At 43.8% G+C, this 15,791-nt stretch overlaps 1 protein-coding gene across 12 annotated transcripts in view; it reads right to left on the bottom strand.

Moving 5' to 3' along the window:
- RYR3 (ryanodine receptor 3) overlaps positions 1–15,791 on the bottom strand; it is a 582,715-nt gene that overhangs the window by 83,813 nt on the left and 483,111 nt on the right. For all 12 annotated transcript variants that reach the window (XR_016217200.1, XM_089309149.1, XM_070053265.2 and 9 more), the window contains 1 exon segment: positions 7,794–7,924. Coding sequence is in view for 11 of the 12 variants with exons in the window: in XM_089309149.1 (XP_089165275.1) it covers positions 7,794–7,924 (131 nt within the window). In the remaining variant the exon portion in view is untranslated.

The following is a 15,791-nucleotide window of genomic DNA, read 5'->3' on the forward strand; positions in this document are numbered from 1 at the left end:
CTTCACTCCTCTGCCCCATCCTCACCCTGGCCTGTAAATATAAAATTCCATGCCAGAGCCTCACAGGACTGAGCCTGAAAGTGGTGCAGAGACTGTACCCCGGCTCTTTGCGTGCAGAACACAGCATCCACAGGCCATGTATCTCCTCAGTGTCATCTATTAAGGTATATATAGGGGCCGGCACCATGGCTCACTTGGTTAATCCTCTGCCTGTTGTACCGGCATCCCATATGGGTGCTGGGTACTAGTCCCGGTTGCTCCTCTTCCAATCCAGCTCTCTGCTGTGGCCTGGGAGGGCAGTGGAAGATGGCCCAAGTGCTTGAGCCCCTGTACCTAAATGGGAGACCAGGAAGAAGCACCTGGCTCCTGGCTTCAGATCAGCGCAGCGCCGTCCGTAGTGGCCATTTAGGGAGTGAACCAATGGAAGGAAGACCTTTCTCTCTCTCTTTCACTAACTCTGCCTGTCAAATAATTTTTTTAAAAAAAGGTTATATATAACACTTAAACATATGGTTCATTGAACACAAAGGAGAAATGGCCGAGAAACACCTCATATGACTTCTTTGGAATAAAGTCAGTTTCTTGGCCTCTCCTCTTGACTTGCTTTCTGGGCCTTAGGAACATATCCACTGCAGGAAAGGCACTAACAAGCAGAGAAAAGCGACCGATCAGTGTGTAGTTGCCAAGTCATGGTTCTATCACGTGAATCATATCTGTACTGTCTGGAAAGGGAAAAGAAAACCCTCTGATCAAATATTGCTTCAGTTGAATCAGCAACAATACTTCCCGCCCAGCTGAAATTTTTTTTGGGGTGGGGGGGGATGCACATGCATTGATCTCTGGCTTCATAACAGATAATCAATGATGTGAGATACCTTGATTGATTTCCTTTCAATCACTTAAGTGTTTTTGTTTCTTAAGGCTTATTTATAAAGATAGTGAATGAATTCCCCAACTTTTCCTCACCCGAATGACTAAAGTCACCTCACAGGACAAGAATGGACAGAATGAAGTGGCAACTGAGGTGAACATTACACAAGGGATGGTTGTCAGATACAAGAAACTGAGCGAAAGAATCCTGGGGTTGTCTGTCCTGCTCCCCTTAAGGGAAAGGCACTCTTTCCAGAAAGACAGGAGGACCAGAAGCATCGGAAGTTCCTGACAGGTGAGAAGATAACACGAGACAGAGGGGAAGGATGTGGGATGGCTCTGAGCAGCACCACACGTCCAAAGCTTTGGGTTTGCTTCGATGGATCTACCTGCTTCCTACAGAATCTGTCTGGGCCCAGGCGGTCTATCATGTGAGTGTGTTGCATCTTCAGATCAAATTTCTCAAACTGAGGCCAAAGCACCAGGCACTCCTGAAGCTAGAAGTCCAAGAAAACATGAAAAATGGAACATTTTACAGGAAAGTCAGTTTCATTGGAAGTGTTCAGGAAATGATTTTTGATATCAGGAGTAAAATGCCAGATTCTCATGGGTTTCCAAGACAAAACACAAGACTTCAAAGGCAATTTTGTTTGACAGATGGTGTTATGTCCACAGACCCTTTGCTTCATGCTTACTGCTGGCTTCATGACACTCTTCTCTGGATTTTAGGTCTACAGGAATTGAAGGGTTAATAGGAGCAGACACACCAAATTCCTTGGTCTTCATGAATATTGGCTAATGGAAAAGGACTTCTTTGATTTCTCCCATGATTGTATTGCTTGGAGCAGAGATGCAGAATAACCCCAGAAGTCTTGAGGAGAAGGAGTCTTCATCTGGGACCAGTGGTTCTATTGGGATGGGCAGTGCTTTGCAAACTGTTAACCCAGAGCAGACTCTCTGCAAGGGCGCAGGTGCAGTGATGGTTTGCACTTCCCCAGTGACAATTTTCTGTTGCTGTTTATAGCCTTTGGGTGGATAGAAGGCTAAAGATACTTCTCCCTTGGAGTGGACCAGTGTTTTCTAAGATTTATAAAGTGCAAAAGTACTAACAGCACGAAAGCTGTGATTTACAGAAGACAATTACAGGGGTCAGATAAGGTACATTGTCCATACTGGTCACTTGTGCAGAATAAGTGTATCCTGTAGATTTCGACAAAGCAATAAAGGTCATGGGTGACAACATGGGAATGTGGAAAGACCCTCCCAAACAAAATAATTGTACATGGACTTCTCAGAGTAGATAACTAAAAACAGAGAAGTCAAACTTTTTACTTTGAGACTCTGCCTACAGAACAATACCAACTGCTTCAGGTATAATTGAAGTTTGTGATTATTTGCTCTAAGACTACAAATGAGAAAGCTCAGGTGTGTGTACAAGTACATTTAAATGTCACACAGAGGATATATCATCATGGAAACGTTTTTCCTAGCCTAAGAAAAATAGAGTTGCTGGAGGTTGCTGCACTGGAGTCATAAGAATGACCTTTAAAAGTTATTTATATATACAGTAATTGGTCCTTGAATGGAACAAACACTTGCAATTCAGGAGGTGTCTTGTATTTCAAATGCCACAAAATAAACCCACAGAATGAACTGTGCTGAGTTAGCTACCTAGAAAAAAAATCCTCACCTCAGTCGTATTAGAGTAGGACAGGACACAGGACTGTTAAGGGGTAGTCATTAGAACACATTGTCTTTTCATCTTTTAAATCAGTAGTTCTCAAAGTGGGGTACTCCCACCAGTAGCAGCAACGTTACCTGGACACTTGTTACAAATGCAGATTCTCAGGTCCCACTCTAGACCTACTGAATTAGAAACCCCAGGGGCAGGGCACAGCAATCTTTAACAAGCCCTCCAAGTGATTCCAGTGTATGCTGGAGTCCAAAGGCCAGCGAGTTAGGTTCTAAATTCCTACTTCCTTCACCCAGAAGATCTCTCAAAGAGATGGTGACAAAGAACTCCACCTCTTTGTGATTTAGGCAGATGACTTGCATCAGAGTTGGACCTCTTTTCTCTTTGACTGATTATTCCAACAGAGTCTGGAAGAAAAGCAAACTGGCTAGTGATAAGCTATTTTGGTCAATCCAATTTTCTAATTAATAGACCACTGTCACACATAATGAAGATTTTATCTAGTTTTGAACAACTAGTGCATAACAGTATTAAACCTTATCTTCATCTATGTCTTTGGATGGGCAAGAAAATGCTCCAAGTTCTTCTAGGGCATTGGAGATAACAGTATGAATAGCCCTGCTGGCAAAGCACCAAGTGACAAATAATAGAGATGGTCAGTTGACTGAAGCCTTGATCAATCAGTTCGTATAGCATTTCTGCATTACAGGCTCATGACATTTGCCACCCATATTTCCACCTCTTTTATCCCTCAGGCCACTCACTTTGTAACAGATGACATCTACCTTCTTAGAGCTCATTAAACCATCAGTCATCCTGTATATAAGCCCGAGTATCTAAGAATACATGTTCATACACACTCTACTTTCCCAGAACCATACACATAGTTGGCATCGACTTTTTTTTTTTTTTTTTTTGACAGGCAGAGTGGACAGAGAGAGAGACAGAGAGAAAGGTCTTCCTTTGCTGTTGGTTCACTCTCCAATGGCCGCCGTGGCTGGTGCACTGCGCCGATCCAATGGCAGGAGCCAGGTACTTATCCTGGTCTCCCATGGGGTGCAGGGCCCAAGCACTTGGGCCATCCTCCACTGCACTCCCGGGCCACAGCAGAGAGCTGGCCTGGAAGAGGGGCAACTGGGACAGAATCCGGCGCCCCGACCGGGACTAGAACCTGGTGTGCCAGTGCCGCAAGGCGGAGGATTAGCCTAGTGAGCCGCGGCGCCGGCTGGGATTGACTGATGAAATGCAGTCATGAAAAGTATGGACTCAGGCGACCTGGACACTGACTTCCATAATGTGTCCCTGGGAAATGAAGGACTGTGTCATCTCTAATCACAACCTGTCTCTCTTCTTCTGTGGAGTATGCAATGATTGACAACAGATTTCCTATTTATGGATGTCTTGTTAGATCATTGGAAAGGTACAGAAAATGAGAAGGAACACTTCATGTAGCCCTTGGGAAGAACAATGGAAGAGAACCATTCCTCTTCCTCCCACAGCCAATCAAAGTTCTCCTCTCTTTGTCAATTCTCATTTTGCCCTGATACTGTACCTCTATGAACTGAAGAACAGAGTAGGATTATCTCTTTTTCAAGCTACATTGTTTTTCAAGTCACAGTTGGAGCAGAATAAATACGTAAGTACCCAGAACTGTCATTACTGGGCCCTGTGTTCCTCTGGAGTTGGGGAACAACACTTGGACTGGCATTTTGCTGCAGATGTCACAGCCATTTCACAGCATCACCAAAGCCTGCTCTGTTGCTCAGCTCCACATTAGCAGAAAACTCTATGACTCATTTGGAATCATGAGTGGGCAGAGAAAAATAAGGTTGGAAATACATTTTTGCTCATCTCTAAGGGGAGAAAGGGTGAGATGAGGCTGAGAGGGCTGGGGAAAGGTTAACTTTCAGATTCCATATGGGACTTTATAGCAACTTTATCAAAATTACCCTGGTGATCATTTCTGGGGTAATGTGCATCTCTTATGTGAAGTAATGAGAAGCAAGTGGGAATAAAACTATTACGGCTTAGAACTCTGCATTCTTGGATGAAATGAACAGTGGTGATAAGGAAAAGTATTCTTGGAACTTTCTCCCTTAGGCTCTCATGGAAGTCTGAGAAATAGGACTTGAACTAAATGGAACTGCTCAAGTCCAGCTACCTATTTACACTACTTCCACTTAATTTCCTATACTTAATAAAGTATTGGTCCTGGGCAAATGTTTGATGTAGGGATTGAGATAGTGCTTGGGATATCTACATCTCATATCAGAGTGCCTAGATTTGAGTCCTGCTTCTGTTTCCAATTCCAGTTACCTGCTAGGCTTAGGTTTCTGCCACCAATACTGGGAGACCAGGATTGAGTTTTGGGCTTTTGGTTTTGGAGTTGCCCAGCTGTAGTGTTGTAGAAACTTGAGGAGTGAAACAGGAGGTAGAGGATCTTTGTCTCTCTCTCTCTCTCGCTCGCTCTTTCTCTACTTTTCAAATATGTTTTTTAGAAAAAAGAGGGGCTGGCATCATGGTATAGCAGAAAAATCTGCTACCTGCAATGACAGTATCCCCGTATGGGCACCAGTTTGTGCCCCAGCCGCTCAACTTCCGATCCAGTTTCCTGATGATGGCTTGGGAAAAACAGCCGAGGATGGCCTGCATGCTTGGACCCTCTACCACACATATGGGAGCCGATATGAAGCTTCTGGCTCCTGGTTTCGGCCTGGCTTGGCCCTGGTTGTTGCGGCTACTTGGGGGAATGCACCAGCAGATGGAGGATCTCTTCCCCCCGCCCCCGCCATCCCTCTCTCTTTCTGTAACTCTGAGTTTTAGGTAGAAATAATTTTTTTAAAAAAATTAAAAAAGAAAATATTGATCCTAAATGAGATGATTCTACTTTGAAATGGTTAAAAATATTTTTCATTTATGTGGAAGACAGAGAAAAGACAAGTAGAAGAGGAGGAAGAGGAAGGGAAAGGGAAGAGAGGAGAGAGATACTTCATCCACCAGTTCATTACCCAAATGCCAGTAATAACCCCTGGACTTGCCAGGCCAAAGCTAGAAGGCTTAAACTCAGTTTTGGTCTCCCATGCCGATGGCAGGGACCCAAGCACTTGGCCTACCACTTGCTGCCACCCAGCATACACCTTAATGGTAAGCTGGAATTGGAATCAGAGCTGGGACTCAAACACAGACACTCTGATATGGAATATGGGCATTCCATATGTTAACTGTTGTGCCAAACGCCTACTCTGGTTATTAAGGTTTTAAATTTTCCTTAACACCAATTAGGCTCAGGTTTGATAATTTTTGCTTCAGGTTACGTTGCATCATTGTACTTCTTTCTAGTTGGAGTCCAGGCTTGATTGGAGGTTCCAACTCGAAGCTCCTCTCTTCTATTCCATTGCCTTTAAGCAGGGACATGTTAATCCTGGTATGAAGAACCTACCTTCCACCTCCTGGAAGCAGGTTTACAAGTTTATAATTTGCCTTGGCTTTTGGTTCTAGGTTATTCTAGAATAGAGGGTGGATACCTTTTCTGTAAAGAGCTAGAGTGTAAACATTTTAGGCATTGCAGGCCAGTTGTTGGTGCCTCTATTCAACTCTGTCACTGTAGCACTAAAGCAGCCAGGAACAACACAGAAGTAAGTGGATATGGTTGTGTTCCAATAAAACTCCGTTTACAAAAACAGGCACAGGGCCACATTTGCCCTGCAGCCATCCATAGCTTGTTAGCTATGAAGAACTTACTGGGTTAGCAGTCCTTGAAGGATTTATCTTTCTTATAGGAAATGGCTATGTGCATGAGTTTTGCTGTAAATACAGTGTTTTGTCAAACTTTGTTTTAATTTTTTGTCAAAATCTTAAGAATTATATGCTTCAATAGCTTTAATGATTTTATGACTATTTTAAAATTTACTTTATATGAGTGAAGCTGAACCTCTTTTCATTTGCTTGTTGTTTATAACCCTTGCCTATTTTCCTGCTGAACTATGGTCTTTTTATTTTTTATTTGTTGAACTCTTTATTTAATACAGCATTAAGCCTTTAGTGTTTTTTTTTTTTTTAATTTGATAGGCAGAGTTAGACAGTGAGAGAGAGAGAGAGACAGAGACAGAGACAGAGAGAAAGGTCTTCCTTCCATTGGTTCACCCTCCAAATGGCTGCTATGGCCAGCGTGCTGCGCCGATCCGAAGCCAGGAGCCAGGTACTTCTCCTGGTTTCCCATGCGGGTGCATGGGCCCAAGCACCTGGGCCATCCTCCACTGCCTTCCTGGGCCACAACAGAGAGCTGGACTGGAAGAGGAGCAAGTGGGACTAGAACCCGGCGCCCATATGGGATGCCGGTGCTGTAGGCGGAGGATTAACCAAGTGAGCCACAGTTAAAAATATTATCTTAAAAATAATGTTAACTTAAAAAGATAATTATTTTTCTTACATAATTTGAATGTCCTAGGGTTCTTTTCTACATCTTATCTTCTATAGAGACAGAGACTATGTGGTTGTTGTCTTCAGAAGAACACCTTCTCTTTCAACTTGAAGAAACAATTAGGTCAGTAATTATTTTTTTTTCTTTTGACAGGCAGAGTGGACAGTGAGAGAGAGAGAGACAGAGAGAAAGGTCTTCCTTTGCCATTGGTTCAACCCCCAATGGCCGCTGTGGCTGGCACGCTGTGGCCGGTGCACTGTGCCGATCCGCAGCCAGGAGCCAGGTGCTTCCTGCTGGTCTCCCAGCACTTGGGCCATCCTCCACTGCACTCCTGGGCCACAGCAGAGAGCTGGACTAGAAGAGGAGCAACCAGGACAGAATCCGGCGCCCCGACCAGGACTAGAACCCGGTGTGCTGGCGCCGCAGATGGAGGATTAGCCTTGTGAGCTGCGGCACCAGCCACATATGAACTAGTAATTATTTTATTAGTGTGGATGTGCTCCTTCTAATACTATATCTGGAGAAGGACTGCAAGAAAATTAGGTCCTCCCGAGTGCACAGGAGGAATGCAGATAGAGTAGACCAGAGATGGTGATATCTGATATCAGAGCGGTAGAAGAGGAAACCATGTTCATTCCTCCAATAAGGTGAAAACATGCGACCTAGTCTCTACCTCCAACCTCGTGGTCTCTCTAAGACCATGTGAAACAGCAGTGCTGCCAGGCTGCAACCTCTTGTCCCCACAGCCTTCCCACTGCTCTCTTTTCAGCACAAAGAATGGGCTGATGATCTCCATGGGAAAATACTTACTAGACCTTTCTCTGGGGGTTTTGGTGTTGAAGACTGAGAGAGCATTATAGCGGTTAAGAGTAGGCTCCAGGAACGCCACAGGTATGGCAGCTGCCAGTGAAGCCAGACACTCTCCAAGGGCAGGGCGTTGTCTGGAAAGAGAGAAGTTCATTTAGAAGTGGTATGACCCACACGCTGCCCCTTGCATTGGCAGGGCAGGCCCCAGGCCCCACCCCCAGAACATCTCAAACCACCTCTCCACAGATTCATCCCCTGGACAGCCCTGGGTTCAGCAAGGCTGCATGCACTTCTCCCTCCACCATCTTTCTCCGGACACTAATCAATGGTTTACAATGGTCTCACGACTCAGAACCCAGTTCTCAACTGGCTAAGGCGACACAATACATTATGGAGTTTTCCCCCTCCTGCAGCATGTCTGAGAGCAAGTTCTATTGGCATGCAAATTGAGATTGATCCTCCGTGTTTTCAATGTGCTTTGAAATATTTTGTGTAATTTCTCCATGTCTACTCTCTGCTATGGATAAAGTCTATGTCCACTAGAGGGAATAGGAGATAATAGGACCAATCACCAATTAGACACAAAATAAAAAACCTGCTGTGCAATAGAGACAACAGATCCTAAAACATAGTGCTTGACTCAGAAAAGAAACTTCTAATACCTACTGTTCCTCTCCTTCCCTTCCACAAATTTGAGCATCCAGCATGGACTAAGCTCTGGCTTTTCAGTTTTTCTGTGAAATAAGTAGACAAAAACAAAATGCTTGGGACTCTGAGTTCTCCAACTGGGAGGACTTGCATTTGCTTGCAGGGTAACCAAGTCTGCAAATATAAGGAATGGGATGCAGCCACTGGCCAGTCAAAGCAGAGCTAGGACTGAAACAGTGCTTCTCCTTTCCAGATCTAGGTTTAACTTTGGGGTCGTGTCTCTTCTGCTACTAGTGAGACAATACAGTGACAATGCTGGCTACAAGACCCCTGGAGGGGGCTGCTAGCTTTTGCTTTCTGATGAATGAGGAGTCAGAAGCAGCTGTTTCCCACCCATCAACATTCTTTCTTAGCCACTCACTGGCATCATGTCACAGACTACACACTGTCCATGTGACGTCAGTTCCTCCCCAAAGGGGATTTTTTCCCAAACAACCAGACCTCTGAGTTCTCTTCTAGACCATGATACAAAATGCAGATAATAGATCTGTAATGAAGAACTGATGTTGTTTACTGTGTTCCAGCCTATCTTTTGTCTCATTTTGCCTTCCTCTGTGACTGATCAGCTCAAATTGTGCACTGATGGCCAGTTTCTAAAAAATCCTTGGGAGCTGAGGTATCTGGCTGTACGCTGGGGGATGTTACAGGACCATCACAGACACAAACCAGCTGGAGGAAATGCAACCCAGGAGTCACTGCTCACTCAACACTCCCAATGCTGTGCTAACAGCAAGACATTCACCTCCCAGGGCTCCTCACTGAGACTTGTACTTAAAACTTCATGTTAGTTACCTCTCACTGAGACAACAGTCAACAACTTAAGCAGCATTAATAAGCCAAAATGTTAAAAGCACAGATTTTCTGAAGGCAGAAAATAAATATTTATGATAGGGGAAGGAACTTAGAAAGCCATTATTTTTTCTAACTGAAGAATAAACCACATAATGTTACCCTCTGTCCTCTAGGTGGTAAAAGTCCTCCCTCCCTGAGGGCAGAGGAAATATAGAACCATATTCTGTAGAGAACCCTGGAGCAATGAGACCCAAAAACATATATTTAGGACTAACCAAAAGGATTAGAACCACCCTGCAACTTGATTTTAACATAGAGAAGCAGACATATTTGAGTTGGATTGAAAATGTGATTGTAACTGGTTCTGAAGAAAAATTATTGGATTAAGACTGGTCAGGGCAGAAATAGACTATACAGAACTACTCTGGTTGGGCTGGAAGATGAATCTGCTAGACTAGAGAGAGGAAGGAGGGAGCAGGTGGGTGAGTCGGTAGAAAGCTGTGTCTTCCTTGGAAAACCCACTGAGTCTTCATTGTTGTTACCAAACTCATGAGAAGAGAGATCTTTCAAAGGAAAACTAATACACATGGATTTTATTCCTTAGGTGCCTCTCAGGCTTGGCTTTTAGGAATCTAGCCTACAGCTTGCTTGGCCATAAAGCATGTGAGCTGATAACTTGGAACTCAGTCCCCAGAAGCATCAGCAAGCAGACGGACAGGTATGTAGCCTTGGCATTTAGGTGCAGGTATGCTCCAGAGCACAGCAGCAGACCTTGTGCAGAACAAGTCTGACTGTGCCCTGGGTCCCACTGCAGGTGCATCCCGGGGAATGGGAGGAGTTAAGACTGTTGAGACAATAGAGACCCTGTTTACTTCTGAGTAAACTCCTGCCAGGTCTGTGTCCCCCACCTTTTTCCTTCTTAGCATCTGTTCTTCCCAGATTTGGACAGACAGGAGAAAAGGGGACCACTATAACTTCAGATTTCAATGGCCATTACCCTCATGATAAGTGAGAGATGTTGGCTACACCAAATATCAGGATTCACAAGAGATCTTAGTTTTTTCGGTTAATGATTCCATTGTTTCCACCAGCCATAGTGGCTAATGAGAAGAAATACAATAACCTTTTTCTCTTACATTTTTTTCTTTATTTGAATGGCAGAGGGTGTGTGTGTGTGAGAGAGAGAGAGAGAGAGAAAGAGAGTGCACGCGAGCATGGGTGAGAAAGACAGACAGCAAGCGAGATCTTCCATTTGCTGGTTCACACCCAAATGCCCCCAACAGCCATGGTTGGGTCAAATTAAACCCAAGAGACTGGAACTCAATCTGGGTCTCTAGTGTGGGTGATAGGGACCCAAGTACTTGAGCCATCACTTGCTGCCTCCCAAGGTATGTATTAGAGGAAGTTGAATAAGAAACAGTGAGGACCTCAACCCAGCCACTGTCATTTGGGCTGCAAATGTCCCAAGCAGCATCTTATCACTGTGCCAAATGCCTGCCCCTCTTTTATCTTTTTGGTTTTCTTCTGAGAAGAAACAAGGAAATACATTTGGAAGTAGAAAGAAACACCACAAAGAGCATTAATGAAAGCAAATCTGGGTGAAAGTCAGGGATGACAAGGGGTATGATCTCAAACCTGATAGTAACTTGTAGTTGGCACAGGGAGATGCATCTAGGAAACAGCTAGTCCTGAACTGCCCTGGTGCTAAATCGACCCACTATGCTTCTTTTTCTCTTTGTCCAAAATTAAAGTTATGATCTTCCAAAAGTGGATTTCTGGCAAGTTAGCTACAAAGGCAAGCCTTGGGGGACAAGCGGAAGTTGATAAGTCTCAGCTCTCTGTGCTGAACTCACTCGAGGGACATGGCTCTGTCCTCTCTGAAATTAATTACTGACACATCTTAGTCTCCACAAGCTCCACGACAGGGCATTTTCTCGTCTGGAGCACACAATGATGTTAATTAGCTGCCCAGCCAAGGGAGATAAACAGCAGCTCTCTAGCCATTGGAACAGTTCTGAAAAAGTAAAGCCAAAAATTCTGACAATTAATGCTCCTGGCTGTGAAATGCCAGGAGTGACCCTGACCCCTAGGCCTAAGGAGGGGCTGAGGTCCTTCCCAGTGTTCTCTGGCCATTAGCAGCTTCCAGCAGGCACTGTAGGTGTGGGCCAAGTGTCCAGGAAGAGCAAGGGAAGATCCACTTGAAGAGTTTATCACTGCAGATGGAAACTCTCCTTGTTCTCCTCTCCAGTTCTTGCTACCTGGTACTGTGTATTTCACATGATAGGTACTCGATTGGTGGCAACAGACTGCAGTGGGTTCAGTCTGTATTTCAGCATCATCACTTCCCAATGTGACAAAGTATCAGCCTTTCCTTGTGCATCTCTCACGTTTATTCCCATGAGCCTGGATCTTGCCTCTCAAATGTCAGGGGCTTAAGCAAAGATAAATTCATCACAGTAATAATAATAATAATAATGCCTTACACATAGACTTCATAATTTTGTAAGTTTCTACAAGTGCATTTCATAGGATGCTCAAGTAAAGAAAAAACATGTAGCAGAGAGGCAGAAAGAACAGCAAGGTAAGATACAGGGCATGATTCTAGATAGCAATATTAATAACCTTAGAGATTTAGGGACTATGTACAATGTCTAATGAGAATAATTCATCCAAGGGAGTCAGGCAGGATGGAAGGGACAAATGTTTTTATAGTATGAGGGGGAAAACACTTTTCATTTCAAACGAAAATTGAGATTCAATCATTCATCTAATCTAGTCCTAAACTCCCTTTACTTGACCAGCCCTCATCAAATACTCTTTCAATTATGAAAGTATCTCAATGTTAAATAATTCAAATAATCTGCATGATTAACTGCATAAAAGCCTTTGTACTTTGAAATTTTGTATCTGAAAGCTCCATTTGCTGATGACATTCTTAGTGTTGTCTCAGGAAGAAAATATTTCAAGAGAAATGTCTGCTCTGTCTCAATGACTTTCCCTTCCCAGTCAACCTCATCATAAAGGCATCTGGAATATTTTCTGTCCACAGTGCACCCCCCTAGGAATGGCTGGACCCAATACCGAGTGAGTCCTTTGCAACTGCAGACATTCATTAGTCAAGGAAATGTCAGTAAAAGGTGGTAGAGAAATAGTGACTTTATTTCCATCATTTTCCCTAAAACTTAAAGAAATAAGGGAGAAATTGGGAAGAAATCAAGATTTATGCTGGTATTTGAGTACTGTGATAACTTCAAACGACCAAGTATGGACCAAATCAAGTCAAGATGCAGAAATTAAAAAGTACTTTCCAGACCTAGCAGTGGGTGAAGACATTTCTGGAAGTAAATATAGGGATTTTATGGAATTAAATAGGGGGATTTTGAGGGGCAAAAAGACAGATTTTTGCTTGAAACAATGAGGATTCAGGGTGTGAACGGGCCATGGGAGACCTGACAGACAACGTGTGTGTGAGGTCAGCTCACACACTGCAGGATGGCAGGTGGGACAGAACGGGGAAGAATAGACACACATTTGCCATTGTCTGAACCTGGACTCCTAGCCTGGAGAAAGCATTGGAGGTGGCACGGATGGAAGAGTGGGAAGCAGCTTGTTTTGTAGTTGCTGACCTGAACTCTCTAAGTAATGTACAAACAGAGAGTAAAGCTCTAACAAAAGTCCTACTACAGGAGGTACTAAGAATTTCACCAGCTGAAAAGGGAGAACCCAAGATGGCAGATTAGGGAGAGGCAGGCTTTGCAGGGTTAGGGAGAAAAAGTGAGAATGGTGTAGGAGGTACATGCTCCATGGAGAGTTGGAGAGAAAACTGCCTGGGAAGCCCCATGGGAGGAGGGGAAACGGCTTCAACCTGCATGGTGGGTGCTGACATGCAGCCAGAAACTGAGGAGAACTGAAGCCCTGAGAGCCAGAGCTGGCAGCATTTTTGAGACAGGGGAGGATGGACTGCACCAATCAGTGAGGACAGAGCCAGAGAGAGCGTGGCGTGGGTCTGGACTGGATCCTGGGGAGCCGGAAGTTGCTGGCGGTTGCCTGTGGTCCTAGTAGTAGTGGAGGTGGGCAGTCAACTCAAACCAATGTCTCTAAAACAGATCCCATGATCTAGCTGAGAGAGAGTGGGCGCCATTTTAAAATAGGACGTCAACTATGGAAGCCTGCAGGCACACATCTAACAGCTCACTGAGATGGGACACCTGAAGGCAGTGCTGGCAGCAGCAGGGGGCAGGCATTCTGTGAGTTACTCTAGTGTACACAGGGATCCAGAGCTACTAGTGGAGGGAATGGCCTATAGCCCTCATGGACTCAGCTTGGCTGGGAGGTGGTGGGGCAGCTAAGAGGGTCAGAGGTACACTGGCACCATCAGTGCCCTCTGGTCTTGGTGTCCGTGGGAGCCTTATGTGCTGAGACCTTGGGGCCTCTGTGGATACATGAAAAAGCGTAGGGTATAGCTAGACATTGAGATCTACCATGCCCAACTTGGGTATTACCCTGGAAACTCACCCTACCCTAGAGCATTGACCAGAGCCCCCTGGCCACACCTACCACACACCTCCTGGTATTCAGAGAAAAGGCAGACACTCACAAAGACACAGAAGCATAGCCCCAAAGATAAAAGACAACAGATGAAAAAATTAAAAATTAACTCCATAAATGCTAAAAAATAAGAACTGAAATTCAATAAACAACAATAAGGAAGACACCAAGACCTCCCCAGAGGAACATAATATTTCAGTATTAGAACATGAAGATGAAGAGATTGAGGAAATGCCAGAAATGGAATTTAGAAAATTAATCATAGGATAACTGAAAAAAAAAATCAGAAACAAATCTATGAACTAAGGGAAACCATACATGACATGAACAAAAATTTTCCCAGGAAATTGAGAATATAAAGAGAAACCAAAATGGAATTTTAGAAATGAAGAATTCAATGGATTAAAAAAAAAAAAGTCTTAACAGTGGACTTGATGAGGCAGAAGAAAGAATATCCAAACTGGAAGACAAATCTTTGGAAATCTTACAGTCAGACAAAAAACAAAAAACAAAAAACAAAAAACAAAAAAACAAAAAAAAACACAACAACAACAAAAAAACCCCACAAAAACAAACAAACAAAAACCCAACCAACCAAACAAACAAAAAAACACTTAAAAACAGTGTTTGAGATCTATAGGATACTATTAAATGACCCAAAATACGGTTCTTAGGAGTACCTGAAGGAGTGGAAAGACAGAAGGGAATAGAAAGCCTATTTAGTAAAACAATTACAGAAAACTTCCCTAATCTGGAGAAAGAAGGGGATATTCAAATAGAGAAAGCACACAGAACTCCCAACAGATATGACCCAAAAAGATCTTCACCATGACACACTGAAGTCAAACTTTCCACAGTAAAACAAACACAAGACCCTAAAATGGGCATGGGAGAAAAGCCAAATTACTTTCAGAGGACTGTAAATTAGAGTCACAGATGACTTCTCATTAAAACCCTACAGGCTAGAAGGGAATGGCAAGATACAGTCCACGTCTTAAAAGAAAAACAACTGTCAACCCAGAATACTGTACTCTGCAAAGCTTTCATTTATAATGAAGGTGAAATAAAGACTTTTCATAACAAACAGAAATTGAAAGAATTTGTCACCACTCATCCAGCCTGACAGAAGATGCTTAAGGATGTGCTAAAAAAAGAAACACAGAAAGATAGGCATCATTATGAAAGAATTAAGAAGGTAGAAAAACCACCAGCAGAAGTACAAAAGAAAACCCAAGTAAACAATAAGAATATTTATGGGCCGGCACTGCGGCTCAATAGGCTAATCCTCTGCCTAGCGGCGCCGGCACACTGCGTTCTAGTCCTGGTCGGGTCGCCAGATTCTATCCCGGTTGCCCCTCTTCCAGGCCAGCTCCCTGCTGTGGCCCGGGAGTGCAGTGGAGGATGGCCCAAGTCCTTGGGCCCTGCACCCGCATGGGAGACCAGGAGAAGCACCTTGCTCCTGGCTTCAGATGAGCACAATGCGCCGGCCACAGCGCACTGGCCACAGCGTGGCAGCGGTGGCCATTGGAGGGTGAACCAATGGCAAAAAGGAAGACCTTTCTCTCTGTCTCTCTCTCTCTCTCTCACTATCCACTCTGCCTGTCAAAAAAAAAAATATTTATGGAAAAATGGCAAGGCCAAGTCAAGTCATTACTTATCAATGGTCACCTTGAATGTAAATGGTTGCAATTCTCCAGTTAAAAGACACACAGACCGGCTGAATGGATTGAAAAACAAGACCCATGTATTTGCTGCTTACAAGAAACACATCTCACCAACAAATATACACTCAGACTGAAAGTGAAAGGATGGAAAAAGGTACTCCATGCTAACAGAAACCAAAAAAGAGCTGGTATTACCATCCTATTACCAGACAAAATAGACTTTAACATAACAACTGTTAAAAGAGACAAAGAAGGACACTATGTAATGATAAAGGGATCAATCCAATAG

The sequence above is a fragment of the Oryctolagus cuniculus genome, chromosome 12 (assembly GCF_051225735.1).
Source record: "Oryctolagus cuniculus isolate XC-2025 breed Fujian yellow rabbit chromosome 12, ASM5122573v1, whole genome shotgun sequence".
Classification (NCBI taxonomy): Eukaryota; Metazoa; Chordata; class Mammalia; order Lagomorpha; family Leporidae; genus Oryctolagus; species Oryctolagus cuniculus.